Source organism: Balaenoptera physalus (assembly GCF_965194825.1).
Source record: "Balaenoptera physalus genome assembly, chromosome: X".
Classification (NCBI taxonomy): Eukaryota; Metazoa; Chordata; class Mammalia; order Artiodactyla; family Balaenopteridae; genus Balaenoptera; species Balaenoptera physalus.
This window is the reverse complement of record NC_138903.1, coordinates 113,891,139-113,914,745: the sequence shown is the minus strand read 5'-3', so window position 1 is coordinate 113,914,745 and position 23,607 is coordinate 113,891,139. Positions and strand designations below refer to the sequence as shown.

The following is a 23,607-nucleotide window of genomic DNA, read 5'->3' as shown; positions in this document are numbered from 1 at the left end:
GCAGGGGTATTAAGGGCCTGTGAACTACTTCTTATCAAACTCATAAGGGACTGACTGATAAAAAAGAATCTCAAAATGAGAAAGAACTACCAAGCAGATCAGCTAGATACACAATGGAGCCGACAAAATGTTCCCATCTCATCAAGAGCAGCTACTCGAAAAGCAGACTAAGCCCAGAAGCAGTCTGGTATGTCTGGAACATGAAAAGGGAGCTGGCTAGCCAAAAGGTGGAAACAACCCACATGTCCATCCACTCAGGAATGGGTAAACAAAATCTGGAATATCCATACAATGGGACATTATCCATAAAAAGGAATGAAGTACTGATACAATATGGATGAACCTCAAAAACATGATACTAAGTGAAAGGCACCGAACACAAAAGGCCACATGTTACATGACTCCACTTATATGAAATGTCCAGAATAGGTAAATCTATAGAAATGGAAAGCAGATTGGTGGTTGCCAGGGACAAGGAGGAAGAGGGAATGGGGAGTAGCTGCTTAATGGGTACAGGGTTTCATTTTGGGATGATGAAAGTGTTTTGGAACTAGATAGGGTTGGTGGTTTTACAACACTGTGAATGCACCAAATGCCACTGAATGTTCCCTTTAAAATGGTTAATTTTACGTTAATTTCTTCTCAATAAAATAAATAAATAAATAAGTTGTAAGGAAAAGATGTGGAGATATATCAACCAAAACAAAAACAAACAAAAGTCTAAAATTTCATAAAAAGGGTGGGGGAGGGGAGGTGGGAAGGGAGCAGGCTGATGTTAAGAATCCTTACCACATTCACAGCAAGCTTTCTGAGCCTAGTGAAGCCACACTTCTCTACTCTATGGTTATACCTGCCAACTGGAAAGGTTACTGCAAGGGTTCTAAATATCTCACAAAGACTGGAATTCTAGAATTGCCTGGTATTTCCCCTTCCTGGCCATTTCATCATAAATTGGGGTCACAAAATCAAGGGCCAGATTTATGAAACCAAATTTAGGATACATACTCTGGTTAAGTACCAAAAGTACCAAGTATATTCCCAGGGACAATGGATTTTGCTCAAAAATCCAGGACATTTAGCCGTTAAAAACTACAGCTCTGAAAAAATAAATAAAAATTAAAAATTAAAAATTAAAATAAAAAAGTAAAATAAAAACTACAGCTCGCTCAATGATTCTAACACTCAAGGGATTAAAAGAACTCATCCTCAGATATTTTACATATAGAAATAGTAAAAGCATAACTGAATTTCACTGCATTTTAAAAACACAATTCATTTCCAATTCTACCATGCAGCTGAACAGGCTGTGGCTTCAGTGATGCCTGTGGTCACTAGGATTAGAGGACTCCCGGTCCCGGGAGTGCCGGGCCCTTTTATGCCTGTGGGATTTATCTTGACTCCTACTTCTACTTCTGTGACTACGCCCCTCAGAGCGCCCACTGTGCCAGCGGCAATGTGCGTCTGAGCTTCGACCTCTGTCTCTATCTCTGTTCTTGTCTTCTCTCTCTTCCTTCCTGCTTGATGACTTGTGTTCGTGCTTGGGCTTCTCCTTCCTCGGCTCCCTCTCTCGGTCCTCTGTTCCACCACGGCAGGTCGTCCTGATCTCAGGGGAGCTGGGGTGGGGCTTCTGCACCTCCCTGGACTCTGACTTCTGACCCCTCTCTGAGTTCTTGCCACTGTGCTTTTTAGAGCCAGGGTCATCCTTTTCCTTTATCATCTTGCTTCTGGGTGATGAAGAGGAGGCTGGCTGCTCTGCCTGTACCTCCTGGTCAGTCTTCTCTTTGTCTTTCTTTCTTTTCTTTTTTTCCTTTTTGTCTGGAGGACAAGAAGGGCAAAATAAGAAAAGGAAGATGGAAAAGATGGAGGACATGCAAAAGGAAAGCATCCTTGGCAGCAGCGTGAAGCAGTCACAGTCTCTACTTCCAGAAAAGTGCCTCCGAGAAGCCAAGCTGGATGTCTGTCACCCTTGATATGTCGAGTTGCTGTATAAGGCAACTCCCAGTCTTAATTATCTCTTTAAAGACCCTACCTCTTGGGCTTCCCTGGTGGCGCAGTGGTTAAGAATCCGCCTGCCAATGCAGGGGACATGGGTTCGAGCCCTGGTCTGGGAAGATCCCACATGCCGCGGAGCAACTAAGCCCGTGAGCCACAATTACTGAGCCTGCACGTCTGGAGCCTGTGCTCCGCAACGGGAGAGGCCGCGACAGTGATAGGCCCGCGCACCGCGATGAAGAGTGGCCCCCGCTCGCCGCAACTGGAGAAAGCCCTCGCACAGAAACAAAGACCCAACACAGCCAAAAATAAATAAATTAATTAATTAAAAAAAAAAAGACCCTACCTCCAAATACAGTCACATTCTGAGTTACGGGGGGGGGGGCAGTTAGGACTTCAACATATGTGTTTTGGTGGACAGAATTCAGCCCATACCATTAGCCTTCTGCTGATACCTCTCCTTTCCCAATTAAAGTAAGCTTCCCCACACCTTCCCCCTTCACACTTAAGAACTGATTACCAACTCTCAGTGAATGCTAAGAAGAGCAAACACTAAGCCTACCCAGAGTCTTCTCTTGGGCCTTAATGCTTTACCTTTTTTGTGTTTTCTGGTGGGTTTGCCATCTTCAGAGCCCTCAGATGAACTCAGTGAGGGAGTGTGAGCCCCACAGCCCCTCTCCTGCAGCTCTTTGGTCACATCATCCATTTCTTCTGAGTTCTTAGGAGCCCGATAGTTAGACACATGATCCACTCGGATAGTTCTTCCTTTGATCTAAGACAGACAGGCAATGCTTCAGCAAAGACAGCCCTCCTATCTAACTATTTGAACCCAGCTGCAGAAATCCATGGTTTGAACCATACCCATTACCCTCCTGCTATTCTATTTCTCGGGAAATCTCGAAAGCAGACCTGCCCAACTGGTGTGTCATGGCACATATCCCTACACATTAATTCGCTCAGCCCTTGGGGCAGCCAGGTGGGGCCTGGGGCAGCTGGAGCCCCCAGGGCAGTTGTACTAGGCAGCCTCATCAGTTTACCCCCGAGTGTCATACTAATATCTTCATGTTCTACGTGTGCCATGAAGTGAAAAGAGCCTGGGAAGTACTGCCCCAAAGCACAAGCAGCACGGAAAACTGTAAGAGTTCAGACACACAAACAATGAATTACCCTCAATCTGTAACACCCACAGTGAAACATACCATGAAAAAGCCTGGCAGCAAGAGGGAATTCCTGAAATTGAGCTCAATGCTACAGCTGCTTTCTCAACACAGCAATTAGGACGAGGCCAAAGCAGACCAATAGTTGGGAGGGGGGAAGGAATCTAGAAAGGACTACTTTCTTTTTCCTTAAGCCCACACACCCTGCTCTACCCCCAGCATACTGGAACAACTGGCTCACACTGATACTATCGCTGCAAAGCACAACTCTCCAGGTGAACAACAAAAAATTGACCCCTTACTTAAAACAAAAACATTCAGGCAGATACAGACTTATTCTATAGATAAAGCCATCTGAAATTTGAATTGTCTGGCTTTTCCTGTTCCATTCAAGAGCAAGTTTTTACTCTTACCTTTAAGCCTGAGCACTTTCTATCATCTATCCTATTCCCCATTTCAAAACATTTTTGAAAACCTTCCCTTTATGGTGACTCCCTTTCACTGCTGGCTCTCTTAAAAATCAAGCCTATAACCTTTTTCCACCCTGTCCTATAATCTCCAGTTGTTCCACACTGGTGCAGTCAGTGACAAACTCTCCAAGTCAAGAGTTACCCCTCTGACCTGTGACAATGCTCGTTCAATGGCAGTGCTTTTCCTAAACAAGCAGAGGGACCACGTGGAGCACAGATAAGCCTGACTTGCCCCATCCCCTTCTCTCAGCCCAATGTCTCACTTACAAGGGTGGAAGAGAGGGGAACAGAGGAGAGAAAACTTCAGAATGAGTTACTTTTGTAGAATTTGTCATGAGATTTTAACTAGAGAATTTCCAGGGTCCAGTACTGCTAAGTCAGTGGAGACATATGACAGACATACATGGCTATGTCCTCAGCCATTAAACCATGATGGAGCCCCAAATTTCCTGACACAGGACGGCATGGAAGAGCAGCGTTTGCTAGTCTCTTTGTTCTTCAGTATACCAGAAATGAGAGTGGAGTGTGAGGAGGGAAAGGTGAAAAATAGAGGCCTGGTTGGGTGCCGGGTGAAGGGGAGTGGGGGGTCATGGTACCTATGCTCCTGAGGAGACGGTTTGCTAAGAGATGGGTAAAAGGAACAAGTGCTGGCAGAGTCATGAGCCAATGGAATTATTTCCTGGGATCATTTCCTGGTCAATATGTCCCCACACCTCTGCAACCTTCACAACACACCCAGCTGACCAGTACTGCCCTTGAGCCTGTGGCTATCAGGTGGGAAATGAAACTGAAGCCCTACATGAAGGAAAAGTTCTGCTTAGTAAGCATACTCACCTTGATCCCATTAAAATTGTCAACAGCCAGAATTGTGCTCCTCTGGTCTTCATAGCAGAGGAAACAGAATCCTTTGGATTTCCCAGTCTTCTTGTCCCGTACCAGGTTAATGTTAACAATTTCGCCATATCTATTTATTTTATAAAAGAGTAAGACACTGTTGATTTAAAATGCAAAAACTTTCAGATTGGATGATAAAACACAATTCAAATAATATAGTCCGTATGGGAGACACATCTAGAACAAGATGACAAAGAAAGGTTAAAAATAAAAAGTTACACAAAGATATATCAAGAACACCCAATTAAAAAATGGGTGGTAGTATTAAGATCAAAGGTGAGGCTTAAGAAGATGGCGGAAGAGTAAGACGCGGAGATCACCTTCCTCCCCACAGATACATGAGAAATACATCTACACGTAGAACTGCTCCTATAAAACACCCACTGAACGCTGGCAGAAGATGTCAGACCTCCCAAAAGGCAAGAAACTCCCCACTACCTGGGTAGGGCAAAAGAAAAAAGAAACAACAGAGACAAAAGAATAGGGACGGGACCTGCACCAGTGGGAGGGAGCTGTGAAGGAGGAAAGGTTTCCACACACTAGGAAGCCCCTTCGCGGGCGGAGACTGCAAGTGGCAGAGGGGGGAAGCTTCGGAGCCACGGAGGAGAGTGCAGGAACAGGGGTGCGGAGGGCAAAGCGGAGAGATTCGCGCACAGAGGATCGGTGCCGAGCAGCACTCACCAGCCCGAGAGGTTTGTCTGCTCACCCGCCGGGGCGGGCGGGAGCTGGAAGCTGAGGCTCGGGCTTTGGTCGGATTGCAGGGAGAGGACTGGGGTTGGCAGCGTGAACACAGCCTGAAGGGGTTAGCGCACCACAGCTAGCCGGGAGGGAGTCTGGGAAAAGGTCGGGAGCTGCCGAACAGGCAAGAGACTTTTTCTTGCCTCTTTGTTTCCTGGTGTGTGAAGAGAGGGGATTAAGAGCGCCGCTTAAAGGAGCTCCAGAGACGGGCGCGAGCCGCGGCTATCAGCGCGGACCCTAGAGACGCGCATGAAACGCTAAGGCTGCTGCTGCCGCCACCAAGAAGCCTATGTGCAAGCACAGGTCACTATCCACGCCTGCCCTCCCGGGAGCCTGTGCAGCCCACCACTGCCAGGGTACCGTGATCCAGGGACAACTTCCCCGGGAGAACACACTGCGCGTCTCAGGCTGCTGCAACGTCACGCTGGCCTCTGCCGCCGCAGGCTCACCCTGCATTCGTACCCTTCCCTCCCCCCGGCCTGAGTGAGACACAGCCCCCGAAGCAGCTGCTCCTTTAACCCCGTCCTGTGTGAACGAAGAACAGACACCATCAGGCAACCTACACGCAGAGGCGGGTCCAAATCCAAAGCTGAAACCCGGGAGGTGTGCGAACAAAGAAGAGAAAGGGAAATCTCTCCCAGCAGCTTCAGAAGCAGCGGATTAAAGCTCCACAAACAACTTGATGTACCTGCATCTGTGGACTACCTGAATAGACAATGAATCATCCCAAATTGAGGAGGAGGACTCTGGGAGCAAGATATATTATTTTTTCCCCTTTTCCTCTTTTTGTGAGTGTGTATGTGTATGCTTCTGTGTAAGATTTTGTCTGTATAGCTTTGCTTTCACCATTTGTCCTAGGGTTCTGTCCGTCTGTTTTTGTTTCTTTGGGTTTGTTTTTTTTGTTTTTTTACTTTAAAATTTTTTTTTTCTTTTTTTCTTAATAATTATTTTTTATTTTAATAACTTTATTTTATTTTATCTTACTTTATTTTATTTTATCTTCTTTCTTTTTTTCTTTCTATTTTTTCTCCCTTTTATTCTGAGCCGTGTGGAGGAAAGACTCTTGGTGCTCCAGCCAGGCGTCAGGGCTGTGCCTCTGAGGTGGGAGAGCCAACTTCAGGACACTGGTCCACAAGAGACCTCCCAGCTCCACGTAACACCAAACGACGAAAATCTCCCAGAGATCTCCATCTAAACACCAAGACCCAGCTTCACTCAATGACCAGCAAGCTATAGTGCTGGACACCCTATGCCAAACAACTAGCAAGACAGGAACACAACCCCACTGCTTAGCAGAGAGGCTGCCTAAAATCATAAGGCCACAGACACCCCAAAACACACCACCAGACGTGGATCTGCCCACAAGAAAGGCAAGATCCAGCCTCATCCAGCAGAACACAGGCACTAGTCCCCTCCACCAGGAAGCCTACACAACCCACTGAACCAACCTTAGCCACTGGGGACAGATACCAAAAACAACAGGAACTACGAACCTGCAGCCTGCGAAAAGGAGACCCCAAACATAGTACGTTAAGCAAAATGAGAAGACAGAAAAATACACAGCAGATGAAGGAGCAAGGTAAAAACACACCAGACCTAACAAATGAAGAGGAAATAGGCAGTCTACCTGAAAAAGAATTCAGAATAATGATAGTAAAGATGATCCAAAATCTTGGAAATAGAATAGACAAAATGCAAGAAACATTTAACAAGGACCTAGGAGAACTAAAGATGAACGAAGCAATGATGAAAAACACAATAAATGAAATTAAAAATACTCTAGAAGGGATCAATAGCAGAATAACTGAGGCAGAAGAACGGATAAGTGACCTGGAAGATAAAATAGTGGAAATAACTACTGCAGAGCAGAATAAAGAAAAAAGAATGAAAAGAACTGAGAACAGCCTCAGAGACTTCTGGGACAACATTAAATGCACCAACATTCGAATTATAGGGGTCCCAGAAGAAGAAGAGAAAAAGAAAGGGACTGAGAAAATATGTGAAGAGATTATCATTGAAAACTTCCCTAATATGGGAAAGGAAATAGTTGATCAAGTCCTGGAAGCACAGAGAATCCCATACAGGATAAATCCAAGGAGAAACACGCCAAGACACATATTAATCAAACTATCAAAAATTAAATATAAAGAAAATATATTAAAAGCAGCAAGGGAAAAACAACAAATAACACACAAGGGAATCCCCATAAGCTTAACAGCTGATCTTTCAGCAGAAACTCTGCAAGCCAGAAGGGAGTAGCAGGACATATTTAAAGTGATGAAGGAGAAAAACCTACAACCAAGATTACTCCACCCAGCAAGGATCTCATTCAGATTTGATGGAGAAATTAAAATCTTTACAGACAAGCAAAAGCTGAGAGAGTTCAGCACCACCAAACCAGCTTTACAACAAATGCTAAAGGAACTTCTCTAGGCAAGAAACACAGGAGAAGGAAAACACCTACAATAACAAACCCAAAACATTTAAGAAAATGGGAATAGGAACATACATATCGATAATTACCTTGAATGTAAATGGATTAAATGCTCCCACCAAAAGACACAGACTGGCTGAATGGATACAAAAACAAGACCCGTATATATGCTGTCCACAAGAGACCCACTTCAGACCTAGAGACACATACAGACTGAAAGTGAGGGGATGGAAAAAGATATTCCATGCAAATGGAAATCAAAAGAAAGCTGGAGTAGCAATTCTCATATCAGACAAAATAGACTTTAAAATAAAGACTATTACAAGAGACAAAGAAGGACACTATATAATGATCAAGGGATTGATTCAAGAAGAAGATATAACAACTGTAAATATTTATGCACCCAACGTACGAGCACCTCAATACATAAGGCAAATACTAACAGCCATAAAAGGGGAAATCGACAGCAACACAATCATAGTAGGGGACTTTTACACCCCATTTTCACCAATGGACAGTTCATCCAAAATGAAAATAAATAAGGAAACACAAGCTTTAAATGATACATTAAACAAGATGGACTTAATTGATATTTATAGGACATTCCACCCAAAAACAACAGAATACACATTTTTCTCAAGTGCTCATGGAACATTCTCCAGGATAGATCATATCTTGCGTCACAAATCAAGCCTTGGTAAATTTAAGAACATTGAAATCGTATCAAGTATCTTTTCCGACCACAACGCTATGAGACTACATACCAATTACAGGAAAAGATCTGTAAAAAATACAAACACATGGAGGCTACACAATACACTACTTAATAACGAAGTGATTACTGAAGAAATCAAAGGGGAAATCAAAAAATACCTAGAAACAAATGACAATGGAGACACGACGACCCAATTCCTATGGGATGCAGCAAAAGCAGTTCTATGAGGGAAGTTTATACCAATACAAGCCTACCTCAAGAAACAGGAAACATCTCGAATAAACAACCTAAACTTGCACCTAAAGCAATTAGAGAAAGAAGAACAAAAAAACCCCAAAGTTAGCAGAAGGAAAGAAATCATAAAGATAAGATCAGAAATAAATGAAAAAGAAATGAAGGAACAATAGCAAAGATCAATAAAACTAAAAGCTGGTTCCTTGAGAAGACAAACAAAATTGATAAACCATTAGCCAGACTCATCAAGAAAAAAAGGGAGAAGACTCAAAGCAATAGAATTAGAAATGAAAAAGGAGAAGTAACAATTGACACTGCAGGAATACAAACGATCATGAGAGATTACTACAAGCAACTCTATGCCAAAAAAATGGACAACCTGGAAGAAATGGACAAATTCTAAGAAATGCACAACCTGCCGAGACTGAACCAGGAAGAAACAGAAGATATGAACAGACCAATCACAAGCACTGAAATTGAAACTGTGATTAAAAATCTTCTAACAAACAAAAGCCCAGGACCAGACGGCTTCAGAGGCGAATTCTATCAAACATTCAGAGAAGAGCTAACACCTATCCTTCTCAAACTCTTCCAAAATATTGCAGAGGGAGGAACACTCCCCAACTCATTCTACGAGGCCACCATCACCCTGATACCAAAACCAGACAAAGATGTCACCAAGAAAGAAAACTACAGGCCAATATCACTGATGAACATAGATGCAAAAATCCTCAACAAAATACTAGCAAACAGAATCCAACAGCACATTAAAAGGATCATACACCATGATCAAGTGGGGTTTATCCAAGGAATGCAAGGATTCTTCAACATACGCAAATCAATCAATGTGATACACTATATTAACAAATTGAAGGAGAAAAACCATATGATCATCTCAATAGAAGCAGAGAAAGCTTTCGACAAAATTCAACACCCATTTATGATAAAAGCCCTGCAGAAAGTAGGCATAGAGGGAACTTTCCTCAACATAATAAAGGCCATATATGACAAACCCACAGCCAACATTGTCCTCAATGGTGAAAAACTGAAACCATTTCCACTAAGATCAGGAACAAGACAAGGTTGCCCACTGTCACCACTATTATTCAACATAGTTTTGGAAGTGTTAGCCACAGCAATCAGAGAAGACAAAGAAATAACAGGAATCCAAATCAGAAAAGAAGAAGTCAAGCTGTCACTGTCTGCAGATGACATGATACTATACATACAGAATCCTAAAGATGCTACCAGAACTACTAGAGCTAATCAATGAATTTGGTAAAGTAGCCGGATACAAAATTAATGCACAAAAATCTCTTGCATTCCTATACACTAATGATGAAAAATCTGAAAGTGAAATTAAGAAAACACTCCCATTTACCACTGCACTGAAAAGAATAAAATATCTAGGAACAAACCTACCTAAGGAGACAAAAGACCTGTATGAAGAAAACTATAAGACACTGACGAAAGAAATTAAAGATGACACCAATAGATGGAGAGATATACCATGTTCCTGGATTGGAAGAATCAACATTGTGAAAATGACTCTACTACCCAAAGCAATCTACAGATTCAAGGCAATCCCTATCAAACTACCACTGGCATCTTTTCATGTGCTTCGTGGCCGTCTCTTTGTCTTCTTTGGAGAAATGTCTATTTAGGTCTTCTGCCCATTTTTGGATTGGGGTGTTTGTTTCTTTAATATTGGGCTGAATGAGCTGTTTATATATTTTGGAGATTAATCCTTTGTCCGTTGATTCGTTTGCAAATATTTTCTCCCATTCTGAGGGTTGTCTTTTCGTCTTGTTTATGGTTTCCTTTGCTGTGCAAAAGCTTTGAAGTTTCATTAGGTCCCATTTGTTTATTTTTGTTTTTATTTCCATTACTCTAGGAGGTGGATCAAAAAAGATCTTGCTGTGATTTACGTCAAAGAGTGTTCTTCCTATGTTTTCCTCTAAGAGTTTTATAGTGTCCAGTCTTATATTTAGGTCTCTAATCCATTTTGAGTTTATTTTTGTGTATGGTGTTAGGGAGTGTTCTAATTTCATTCTTTTACATGTAGCTGTCCAGTTTTCCCAGCACCACTTATTGAAGAGACTGTCTTTTCTCCATTGTATATCTTTGCCTCCTTTGTCATAGATTAGTTGACCATAGGTGCGTGGGTTAATCTCTGGGCTTTCTATCTTGTTCCATTGATCTATGTTTCTGTTTTTGTGCCAGTACCATATTGTCTTGATTACTGTAGCTTTGTAGTATAGTCTGAAGTCAGGGAGTCTGATTCCTCCAGCTCCATTTTTTTGCCTCAAGACTGCTTTGGCTATTCGGGGTCTTTTGTGTCTCCATACAAATTTTAAGATGATTTGTTCTAGCTCCGTAAAAAATGCCATTGGTAATTTGATAGGGATTGCATTGAATCTGTAGATTGTTTTGGGTAGTATACTCATTTTCACAACCTTGATTCTTCCAATCCAAGAACATGGTATATCTCTCCATCTGTTGGTATCACCTTTAATTTCTTTCATCAGTGTCTTATAGTTTTCTGCATACAGGTCTTTTGTCTCCCTAGGTAGGTTTATTCCTAGGTATTTTATTCTTTTTGTTGCAATGGTAAATGGGACTGTTTCCATAATTTCTCTTTCAGATTTTTCATCATTAGTGTATAGGAATGCAAGACATTTCTGTGCAATAATTTTGTATCCTGCAACTTTACCATATTCATTAATTAGCTCTAGCAGTTTTCTGGTGGCAGTTTTAGGATTCTCTATGTATAGTATCATGTCATCCGCAAACAGTGACAGTTTTACTTCTTCTTTTCCAATTTGTATTCCTTTTATTTCTTTTTCTTCTCTGGTTGCCGTGGCTAGGACTTCCAGAACTATGTTGAATAATAGTGGTGAGAGTGGACATCCTTGTCTCGTTCCTGATCTTAGAGGAAATGCTTTCAGTTTTTCACCATTGAGAATGATGTTTGCTGTGGGTTTGTCATATATGGCCTTTATTATGTTGAGGTAGTTTCCCTCTACGCCCACTTTCTGGAGAGTTTTTATCATAAATGGGTGTTGAATTTTGTCAAAAGCTTTTTCTGCATCGATTGAGATGATCATATGGTTTTTATTCTTCAATTTGTTAATATGGTGTATCACATTGATCGATTTGCGTATATTGAAGAATCCTTGCATGCCTGGGATAAATCCCACTTGATCGTGGTGTATGATCCTTTTAATGTGCTGTTGGATTCTGTTTGCTAGTATTTTGTTGAGGATTTTTGCATCTATGTTCATCAGTGATATTGGTCTGTAATTTTCTTTTTTTGTAGTATCTTTGTCTGGTTTTGGTATCAGGGTGATGGTGGCCTCATAGAATGAGTTGGGGAGTGTTCCTTCCTCTGCAATTTTTTGGAAGAGTTTGAGAAGGATAGGTGTTAGCTCTTCTCTAAATGTTTGATAGAATTCACCTGTGAAGCCATCTGGTCCTGGTCTTTTGTTTGTTGGAAGATTTTTAATCACAGTTTCAATTTCATTACTTGTGATTGGTCTGTTCATATTTTCTGTTTCTTGCTGGTTCAGTCTTGGAAAGTTATACCTTTCTAAAAATTTGTCCATTTCTTCCAGGTTGTCCATTTTATTGGCATAAAGTTGCTTGTAGTAGTCTCTTAGGATGCTTTGTATTTCTGCGGTGTCTGTTGTAACTTCTCCTTTTTCATTTCTGATCTTATTGATTTGAGTCCTCTCCCTCTTTTTCTTGATGAGTCTGGCTAATGGCTTATCAATTTTGTTTATCTTCTCAAAGAACCAACTTTTAGTTTTATTGATCTTTGCTATTGTTTTCTTTGTTTCTATTTCATTTATTTCTGCTCTGATCTTTATGATTTCTTTCCTTCTGCTAACTTCGGGTTTTGTTTGTTCTTCTTTCTCTGTTTCCTTTAGGTGTAAGGTTAGATTGTTTACTTGAGATGTTTCTTGTTTCTTTAGGTAGGCTTGTATAGCTATAAACTTCCCTCTTAGAACTGCTTTCGCTGCATCCCATAGGTTTTGGGTCGTCGTGTTTTCATTGTCATTTGTCTCTAGGTATTTTTTGATTTCCCCTTTGATTTCTTCAGTGATCTCTTGGTTATTTAGTAACGTATTGTTTAGTCTCCATGTGTTTGTCTTTTTTACGTTTTTTTCCCTGTAATTCATTTCTAATCTCATAGCGTTGTGGTCAGAAAAGATGCTTGATATGACTTCAATTTTCTTAAATTTACTGAGGCTTGATTTCTGACCCAAGATGTGATCTATCCTGGAGAATGTTCCGTGCGCACTTGAGAAGAACGGGTAATCTGCTGTTTTTGGATGGAATGTCCTATATGTATCAATTAAATCTATCTGGTCTATTGTGTCATTTAAAGCTTCTGTTTCCTTATTTATTTTCATTTTGGATGATCTGTCCATTGGTGTAAGTGAGGTGTTAAAGTCCCCCACTATGATTGTGTTACTGTCAATTTCCTCTTTTATAGCTGTTAGCAGTTGCCTTATGTATTGAGGTGCTCCTATGTTGGGTGCATATATATTTATAATTGTTATATCTTCTTCTTGGATTGATCTCTTGATCATTATATAGTGTCCTTCCTTGTCTCTTGTAACATTCTTTATTTTAACGTCTATTTTATCTGATATGAGTATTGCTACTCCAGCTTTCTTTTGATTTCCATTTGCATGGAATATCTTTTTTCATCCCCTCACTTTCAGTCTGTATGTGTCCCTAGGTCTAAAGTGGGTCTCTTGTAGACAGCATATATATGGGTCTTGTTTTTGTATCCATTCAGCCAGTCTATGTCTTTTGGTTGGGGCATTTAATCCATTCACGTTTAAGGTAATTATCGATATGTATGTTCCTGTGACCATTTTCTTAATTGTTTTGGGTTTGTTTTTGTAGGTCCTTTTCTTCTCTTGTGTTTCCCACTTAGAAAAGTTCCTTTAGCATTTGTTGTGGAGCTGGTTTGGTGGTGCTGAATTCTCTTAGCTTTTGCTTGTCTGTAAAGCTTTTGATTTCTCCATCAAATCTAAATGAGATCCTTGCCGGGTAGAGTAATCTTGGTTGTAGGTTCTTCCCTTTCATCACTTTAAGTATATCATGCCACTCCTTTCTGGCTTGTAGAGTTTCTGCTGAGAAATCAGCTGTTAACCTTATGGGAGTTCCCTTGTATGTTATTTGTCGTTTTTCCCTTGCTGCTTTCAATAATTTTTCTTTGTCTTTAATTTTTGCCACTTTGATTACTATGTGTCTCGGCGTGTTTCTCCTTGGGTTTATCTAGAGACTGTCATACAGAGTGAAGTAAGTCAGAAAGAGAAAAACAAATATCGTATATTAATGCATGTATGTGGAACCTAGAAAAATGGTACAGATGAGCCGGTTTGCAGGGCAGAAGTTGAGACACAGATGTAGAGAATGGACATATGGACACCAAGGGGGGAAAACTGCGGTAGGGTGGGGATGGTGGTGTGCTGAATTGGGCGATTGGGATTGACATGTATACACTGATGTGTATGAAATTGATGCCGAATAAGAACCTGCAGTATAAAAAAACAAACAAACAAAACAACTAATACTAAACTTTCCTTGGGTTATTTGTATGGAAATATGTTAATATAAATGTTTCAGACATTACATGAAATTTCTAAAAATCTTATATTTGTATTTGTATGGAAATATGTATGGAAATATGTTAATATAAATGTTTCAGACATTATATGAAATTTCTAAAAATCTTATATTTGTATTTGTATGGAAATATGTATGGAAATATGTTAATATAAATGTTTCAGACATTACAAAAAAATAAATAAATAAATATTAAAAAAAAAAAAAACTACCACTGGCATTTTTCACAGAACTAGAACAAAAAATTTCACGACTTGTATGGAAACACAAAAGACCCCAAATAGCCAAAGCAATCTTGAGAACGAAAAATAGAGCTGGAGGAATCAGGCTCCCTGACTTCAGACTATACTACAAAGCTACAGTAATCAAGACATTATGGTACTGGCACAAAAACAGAAACATAGATCAATGGAACAGGATAGAAAGCCCAGAGATCAACCCACACACATATGGTCACCTTATCTTTGATAAAGGAGGCAAGCACATACAGTGGAGAAAAGACAGCCTCTTCAATAAGTGGTGCTGGGAACACTGGACAGGTACATGTAAAAGTATGAAATTAGAACACTCCCTAACACCATACACAAAAATAAACTCAAAATGGATTAAAGACCTAAATGTAAGGCCAGACACTATCAAATTCTTAGAGGAAAACATGGGCAGAACACTCTATGACATAAATCACAGCATGATCCTATTTGACCCAGCTCCTAGAGAAATGGAAATAAAAACAAAAATAAACAGTTGGGACCTAATGAAACTTAAAAGCCTTTGCACAGCAAAGGAAACCATAAACAAGATGAAAAGTCAACCCTCAGAGTGGGAGAAAATATTTGCAAATGAAGCAACTGACAAAGGATTAATCTCCACGATTTACAAGCAACTCATGCAGCTCAATAACAAAAAAACAAACAACCCAATCCAAAAATGGGCAGAAGACCTAAATAGACATTTCTCCAAAGAAGATATACAGATTGCCAACAAACACATGAAAGAATGCTCAACATCATTAATCATTAGAGAAATGTAAATCAAAACTACAATGAGATATCATCTCACACCGGTCAGAATGGCCATCATCAAAAAATCCAAAAACAATAAATGCTGGAGAGGGTGTGGAGAAAAGGGAACCCTCTTGCACTGTTGGTGGGAATGTAAATTCATTCAGCCACTATGGAGAACAGTATGGAGGTTCCTTAAAAAACTGAAAATAGAACTACCATATGACCCAGCAATCCCACTACTGGGCATATACCCTGAGAAAATCATAATTCAAAAAGAGTCATGTACCACAATGTTCATTGCAGCTCTATTTACAATAGCCAGGACATGGAAGCAACCTAAATTTCCATCATCAGATGAATGGATAAAGAAGATGTGGCACATATATACAATGGAATATTATTCGGCCATGAAAAGTAACGCAATGGAGTTATTTGTAGTGAGGTGGATGGACCTAGAGTCTGTCATACAGAGTGAAGTAAGTCAGAAAGAGAAAAACAAATACAGTATGCTAACACATATATATGGAGTCTAAAGGGGAAAACAATGGTCATGAAAAACCTAATGGCAAGACGGGAATAAAGACACAGACCTATTAGAGAATGGACTTCAGGATATGGGGAGGGGGAAGGGTAAGATGTGACAAAGTGAGAGAGTGGCATGAACATATATACACTACCAAACGTAAAATAGATAGCTAGTGGGAAGTAACCGCATAGCACAGGGAGATCAGCTCTGTGCTTTGTGACCACCTAGAGGGGTGGGATAGGGAGGGTGGGAGGGAGGGAGATGCAAGAGGGAAGAGATATGGGAACATATCTATATGTATAACTGATTCACTCTGTTATAAAGCAGAAACTAACACACCATTGTAAAGCAATTATACTCTAATAAAAATGTTAAAAAAAAAAAAGATGATGAATTCAAGGCCAACAATAAAAAACATCTACCTGTGACTAAGAGGGCTCTTTTGCTCTGAAAAAGGTCCTAATACATAACAAAAGTCATGAAATTTTATGCATAAATCAACAAATCAAAAATTATAATTAAAAATAGGATGAGCAAGTAAGAGTGAAAGTTATGAGATTTTAACACACCACTTTGAGTTCATAACACATAAAATTGAGAAAAATAGGCCAGAGGAATCAATTAATATAAAATTATATAATATAAATACAAATAAACATGTAACTAATAATATAACAATTACATTGTTAAAAATATTAACATCAGACTAGTATATATATATAGATATCTTTGATTGTACAGAAAGATGAGAGTTTCTTCTCAAGAATCCATGAAACACATATTAAAATTGACTGTAGACTAGGTCTCAAAGTAAACCTCAATCATCTCCAAAAACAGCACAGACCATATTCTCCAACCACAATGTTAAACAGCTGGAAATAATATTTTAAAACAAAAAATACCCTACCTAGAACTTGAAACCTATTCTCCAAGCTAACAACTGGATAAAAGAGAAAGTAAAACAAAATAAAGAAATCAATGGCAGACTATTTAGAAAATAACAAAAATGGGAATATATACCAAAATTTATGGGATGTGGCTAAAACCACACTCAGGAAAATCTGTAGATTGTACATCCCCTAAAAAGTCAATGTTACCATAACATAATTTAAACATATGAATAAATGAATGCATAAAAATTAAAAAATAATAATTTTGCATAGCAAAAAGATCACAGTAAGCAAAGTCAAAAGTCAAATGACAAACTAGGAGAAAACGTTTGCAATTTATATCACAGATTAAGGACTAGAAAGCCATTTTTTTCCTTTTGCTATAAAAGACATTATCAGGACAACTGGTGGAGTTGAATAAAGTCTATAGATTAGATAATAATACTGTAACAGTGTTGACTTCCTGAATTTGATCACTATACTGAGGTTAAACAAGAGAATGTACTTGTATTTTGGGAAATACACATTGAAGAATTTAGGAGTAAATGGGCATCTTGTCTGCAACTGACTCTCAAAAGGTTAAAAAGAAATATGTATAGGTGGCGTGAGATAATAACAAAGCATATGTGGTAAAATGCTAACACCTGGGGACTCCAAGTGAAGGGGGGACAGGTATACTTTATACTATTTTATAACTTTCCTGTTTTAAGCCAGAAATTATTTCAAAATAAAAAGTAAAAGAAGAAAAGAATACAGGAGTTGGCTTGAAGGGACTACTACAGACCAAACTGGGACAATTTGAGCATCAAGAAATAATAATAACGGCAATGTAGTATAACACATCAAATTAAAAACAAAAAATAAGTCCACAGCAATACAGTACACGATAAAGTGTTACAACAATAAGTTAATATCCTTAACACATGAACGGCTCTTGTAAAATCAGTAAGAAAATGAGGAATACACTAATAGGGAAAAAAATAGGCAAATGATATTAATAGACAATTTACAAAAAAAAAGAAATAATAAGGGCCTGTAAATCTATGAAAGGATGTTCAACCTCCCTGATGATGAAATAAAGGCAAAGTAAAATAATACTGAGAGGCTGTATGGCAAATATTTTTTTAAATAACCATTACTGATTCGGATTCAGAAAAATGAGCATTCTAGTGAGAGTGGAAATTGATACAACCTTTTCAGTGGAAACTGAAACAACCTTTTCAGAGAGTAATTTGGCAATGTTTATAAAACATCTTAAAAATGCTACCATACTGATCCAGTAATTTCACTAAGGAAACCATCAGGGATGCATACAAAGATGTGTATACTACAATGTATTTTGCACTATAATTTATAACAGCAAAATATTAGAAATAACGCCCAACATTGAAAAGAAGACAATAAAGAAAAACACCAAGATGTTAACAGCTTTTCCTTAAAGTACATTCTATTTTCTTCTTTATACTTTTTCTTTTTGCCAAATGTTTTTTTTTATAACTATAAATTTTTTTTAACATCTTTATTGGAGCACAATTGCCCCACAATGGTGTGTTAGCCTCCGCCCTACAACAAAGTGAATCAGCTACACACACACCCACACACACACACACACACACACACACACACACACACACACGTCCCCACATCTCCCCCCTCCCGCATCTCCCTCCGTCCCACCCTCCCTATCCCACCCCTCTAGGTGGTCACAAAGCACCCAGCTGATCTCCCTGTGCTATGTGGCTGCTTCCCACTAGCTATCTATTTTACGTTTGGTAGTGTATATATGTCCATGCCACTCTCTCACTTTGTTCCAGCTTACCCTTCCCCTTCCCCATATCCTCAAATCCATTCTCTAGTAGGTCTGTGTCTTTATTCCCATCTTGCCCCTAGGTTCTTCATGACCTTTTTTTTTTTTTTAGATTCCATATATATGGGTTAGTATACGGTATTTGTTTTTCCCTTTCTGACTTACTTCACTCTGTATGACAGACGCTAGGTCCATCTACCTCACTGCAGATAACTCAATTTCGTTTCTTTTTATGGCTGAGTAATATTCCATTGTATATATGTGGCACATCTTCTTTATCCATTCATCTGTTGATGGACACTTAGGTTGCTTCCATGTCCTGGCTATTGTAAACAGAGCTGCAGTGAACATTTCGGTACATGACTCTTTTTGAATTATGGTTTTTTCAGGTATTGCCAAATGTTCTATAATGACTATACATTACTCTGATAATCAGAAAACAAAATACTTTTTGAAAGCCACTGTTATCAGTCACAAAGGCAATCTTCATGGAGGGTAACGTGTATAGCCAGAACAGAGAACTGGAATAAACACACACACTAGCTGTGTGAAATAAACACACTCAATGCAAATAATACAAAAACAGCTCCCAGGTGGAAGGCTGGATCAGGTAGAGGTATCACAAAGGGGTGGAAATTATAGGCTGTACCTGCTGTGAACTTCCCAATACCCAGGAGTTGGAGGAAGCAGCCTCTGTCCCTCTCAGGGCCCTCTACCATGGCCTTCTTCTTGCCCAATTTCTTTCCCATGGCCTTCTGCCCTATATGCTGCCCAACCATTCAGCCAGAACCTGCTGCCCCCTAAGTTGCCCAACCACTCAGCCAGGGCCCTCTGCCCATTGGATGGCCCAACCATGCCCTGCCATGGCAATGACTCTGCCAGGGTGTGCTAGCCGTGTTTGCTTGCCCAACCCCTTTTACCATGGTCCTCTGCCCCTGAGGGCTACACAGCCCAGGAGTCATGGCCCTCTGCTCCTGTGAGCTGCCAAGGCCCTCTGGCCCTATAGACTAACTACTCTATGTAGCTCTGGGGTTGTACCCAACCCCTCTCCTACCAGCTGCCACTACTAGTGTGAGCTGCCAAGACCCTCTCCCACCCAGTGCTGCTGCTATCATCCCATAGCAGAAGGAAGAATATAAGGTTCTCCTATACATTCTTATTCCTCAGCAGCCTGTGATTCTCAGCCTCCAGTTAAAGAGATTGGCTCTGCTCACTAACCTTACACTAATCTAGAAACAAAGCAAGCAAACTATTGCCTAAACCTTTTGCTTTTTTCCCAATTCCTCTGTGCTTTGCCCTAATCCTACAATGCCACACAGGTGTGGGCCCAGAAGGGCCCCGTGATCATGAGTTACCACTAGTTTGTAGGAGCCCGAGGAGATGGGCCAACACAGTACCTTCCTGGGAGTTCCAGCCTGTTCCAGTGTAGGCCTCAGTGAAAAAGCAATAAAAATAGACCAGAATCCCCAAGACAGCCTCCTGAATCATCCAACTTCTTGGATCTTCCACATTGGGAGAGTACCAGAACCATGTCCTGGGACTGATCTAAACTAGAGCAGAAGCTCCAGCCCTCCCCATGCAGGGAGGCCGGTCAGCCTAGAATTAAAATAAATGGTTTTTGTGATGCCATAAAATGTGTTATGGAAGCAAACTATTCTGATGGCTGAGAAGGCAGAAAATGAAAGGGGACTTACTGTGAGAACACACAGATGATGTCCCCTTCAGTCAGCTCATAAGGAAGCCCTCCTAGAAGAAAAAAACACATTTCAGTTCAGGAAACATTTACCAAGTGTCTACTATGTGCCATGCATGCATCTAGCCAGGCACTGGGGGTGCAAAGAAGAGTAAACAACAGGGCCTGCCCTCAAAGAACTCACAGTCTGATGCAATAACAGAAACACATAGAAGATGTAGCAGTAGTACAGAAAAAACAGTGATTAACTTTGAGTGGAAAGATCGGGGCCACCCCTAACCAAACTAATCCCCCTCACATCCAAAATCTTCTGGACAAAGCAGATAGTTTCCAGCACAAAACTTGGATTCCATAAACATATCTTGAACTCATGTGCTCTTTATCTACAAATTCATAGCTAAGATCCAAAATCACTTTAAATATACAAATATTAACCCCAACTCACACAGACTAAGGATTATAAAGTCAACTGTTAAGCATTTCATAGGAAATAAATTCCCCTGCAAATGTTTCCTTCCTCATCAGTAGAATGGGGATATTAGTACTTACTTTACAGAACTGTTATAAGAATTAAATAAAACAATGGATATAAAATGCTTAGCACAATGTCTGGTGCAATAACCTCTTTGAATAAACTGTCAAATTACTGGATGTGACACAAGTGAATACAGAGATGGTGATATGACCATGGATAGAAGGCAGGAGCTAATTAGATGAGGAAAATAAATTCTGAGGGAAGGGGAATGGGGCGGGAGGGAGTTGGCAGTAATATGGGATAGGGGCTAAGACCATGAGTTCTAGAATCCCATAGTTCTGGCTGTTCCACTTACTAGCTATGTGGAAGGAAGTCCATTAACTTCTCTGCACCTCAGTTCCCTTAGCTGTATAAATAGGGGGATGCGGGGTGATAAAAATCGTCTCTGAGAAACCAAGTGGCACGATTCTTAGCATAGTGAATGACAAGCAGTACCTATCATGAGCACTGACTTGGCAGAGAGAGCAAACTAGAAATGGGGGAGAAAAAAGACATGGAAAACGGATTTACAGGCAGAGAGCGGAAGGAAATAAAAGTGAGTGATGAATGTCGGGAGGACTGAAGGGCGGGAACGCTGAAATGTTAGGGAGCAGGTCAGGAGAGAACGAGGAGCCCTACGGGAGAAAGATGTGGGCCTCACCCAAGAAGATCCACGCGCTGTCCTTGTACTCGGAGTGCCAAGACACCTTCTCCGCTACCCCCAGCTGGACCTCACGCTCATTCAGCTCGTTGATCAGCTTAACTTTAGTTAAAGGGCTGCACAGGGAACGGAAAAGCGCACAAGTAAGCGCGGCCCGGCCTGAGGTAAAGGAGAGCAAAACTGGGGGACTAATTTTCTAGTCTCCCCGCCCCTCCCGCCCCTCAGCCCCGCAGATGCTCTATCACCTCAGCCCCGGTAGGCCACCTCCGGCTGCCCCTCCCCGACACCTCCCCTCGGGGGGGAGCTCTGGGGCCTTACTTCATCTCTGCGAGTTCACACTCAGAAGCCAGGAACCGACTTCACGCTCAAAACCTAGGAAGCGACTTCCGGGAGAAGCCTTAAGACGCATGCGCAGCCCCGGCGCAGCGCGCCCATTGGTCTCCGCGGAGCTTGCGCCGCGCCGGAAGAACGCAGCCGCGCTCCCATTGGTCTCCGCGGAGTTTGCGCCGCGCCGGAAGAGTGCTGTCGCGCGCCCATTGGTCTCCGCGGAGCTTGCGCCGCGCCGGAAGAGCGCAGCCGCGCTGGGGGCGCGGCGCCTGCGCACTAGGTCGAGAAGCGGCTTTCCTGGTTTGGTGAACTCGTACCTTCAGAGTTTTTCCCTGCTCCCTCCCTTCCTTCCTCTGTGAAATTGGGCAAGAGTGCGAGCCTGGTCTGTTACAGGACTCCTAGCTCTTGGACGACGCCTGGCCTTGATTGGGTTAGCTATAAATGTTTGCTGAATTAAGACTGAAAAAGGTGCCTGATACGGCGACTTGAGGCCCAGCGTTTGCTCCCAGGGCTAATTCCCACTCCATCCTTCATTCCCAGCCGATTACTTACACGCACACCCCCATCAAATCATCCCTGTTCAGGAGTGACGGCAGAAAAGTGAAGAAGATATGTGAGGGGGTAAATCCTTTTTGTCTCTCAAATTCCAATGCATAAGCAACTGACAAGTGTGCTTCCATAGGCTGAATTGAATACCCAGATTTGTGTGAAAGCTGCTACCCCTTTTCCATAGTCACTCTCCTACTCAAGCGGGAGGTAGAAATTCATATTGTTAAATTAATAGCTAACAGTTGAGCAGAAAATGCTAGATTGTGTGCTAATCAATTTACATGCGTTGGCCCTCTATCCTCGTAACAACCCTGTGAAGTCTATAGATAAAATTATCCTCCCCATTTTGTAGAAGAAACTGAGGTTTAAATGAGTTAAAGAGCTTGAAAGTTACTCTCTCTCTACCCATCAGGTCTGGCTGATTCATCAATCCTTACTGAGCATCTGTATTTGTCCTGTACAGAAAGTCTGTAGACAGGATTGTAAGGTTGGGTTCTCTGCCTTCAAAGAGCTATAATATCATCGAGGAGACAGGGTATATCTGCTTGATAGATTTTACTACAGAAATAATCAGGAACATGTAGAAGAGGTGGTGGCATATAATGTGTGAATAAACCATACTGAAGATTTGAATCCATCTTGCATATGTGGACATCAGTATCTGGTCTCAGATCATGCATGGTCTAAAAGTGAAATTCCAGAGCTGTGTAGTTCTCTGTGTAGGCCTAGCTCAGAGCCCCAGAAACTAGGCACTTCATAAAAGTACTTTGATGATGATGGTGATGATGACAACTGTACCCTCAGTGGTTCACGATGTACCCAATGTCTTGCCAAGAAGCAGAACAGAGGCTGCCCATAAATGACAGTTTCTCTTCATTCATTCTGTGTCTCTTCCCCTCCCCTACTCCAACCCAGCTATTCATTAACTTTGTAGAATTACTTTGGCAATGAAAACTAAACAGTGACAGATTGCATATGGGTTTTATCTGCTCCTAGAAACCTTAGGTTGCTTAGTTGTAGGGTTGAAGTAGTCACTGCAAAGTGGTAAACTAGCATGCAGTATTATCTGGCTGGATTCTTCAGGCAACTGTGAAATGAGAGAATTGGAGCAATACCTGGGCCTCAGTCATCAGAGTTCAAAAGGAAGGTGAAGCAAAAGAGGAGAATAAGATGAACGAAATAATAGCCACCTTGGATGGCAAACGCTGGTCCTCCTCTCAGACATTAAATTCAGAGGGTCCTCTGGATTCCCATCCCCTTTCCACTCAGACTTATGGAAATCTCTAGGCATCATCTTACCTGCCAATTCCTACCGATTGGAAGCACATCCATGGAGATGTCCCAGGCAAACTGGGAAGA

At 41.1% G+C, this 23,607-nt stretch overlaps 1 protein-coding gene across 2 annotated transcripts; it reads right to left on the bottom strand.

Moving 5' to 3' along the window:
• Window positions 1-714: 714 nt before the first annotated feature.
• On the bottom strand, window positions 715-21,768 carry RBMX2 (RNA binding motif protein X-linked 2). Of its 2 annotated transcripts, none has more exons than XM_082445413.1 (6): window positions 21,691-21,768; window positions 21,373-21,488; window positions 20,199-20,250; window positions 4,454-4,610; window positions 2,587-2,764; window positions 715-1,815 (listed from the first exon to the last, which is right to left on the bottom strand). In XM_082445413.1, exons 1-6 carry the CDS (start codon window positions 21,693-21,695, stop codon window positions 1,313-1,315), a joined length of 1,011 nt encoding a protein of 336 aa, XP_082301539.1. In that variant the 5' UTR covers window positions 21,696-21,768; the 3' UTR covers window positions 715-1,312. The 2 variants fall into 2 exon arrangements, with proteins under 2 accessions (XP_082301539.1, XP_082301540.1); XM_082445414.1 differs by having other exon boundaries at window positions 4,454-4,583; window positions 21,691-21,767.
• Between the last annotated feature and the right edge of the window lie 1,839 nt (window positions 21,769-23,607).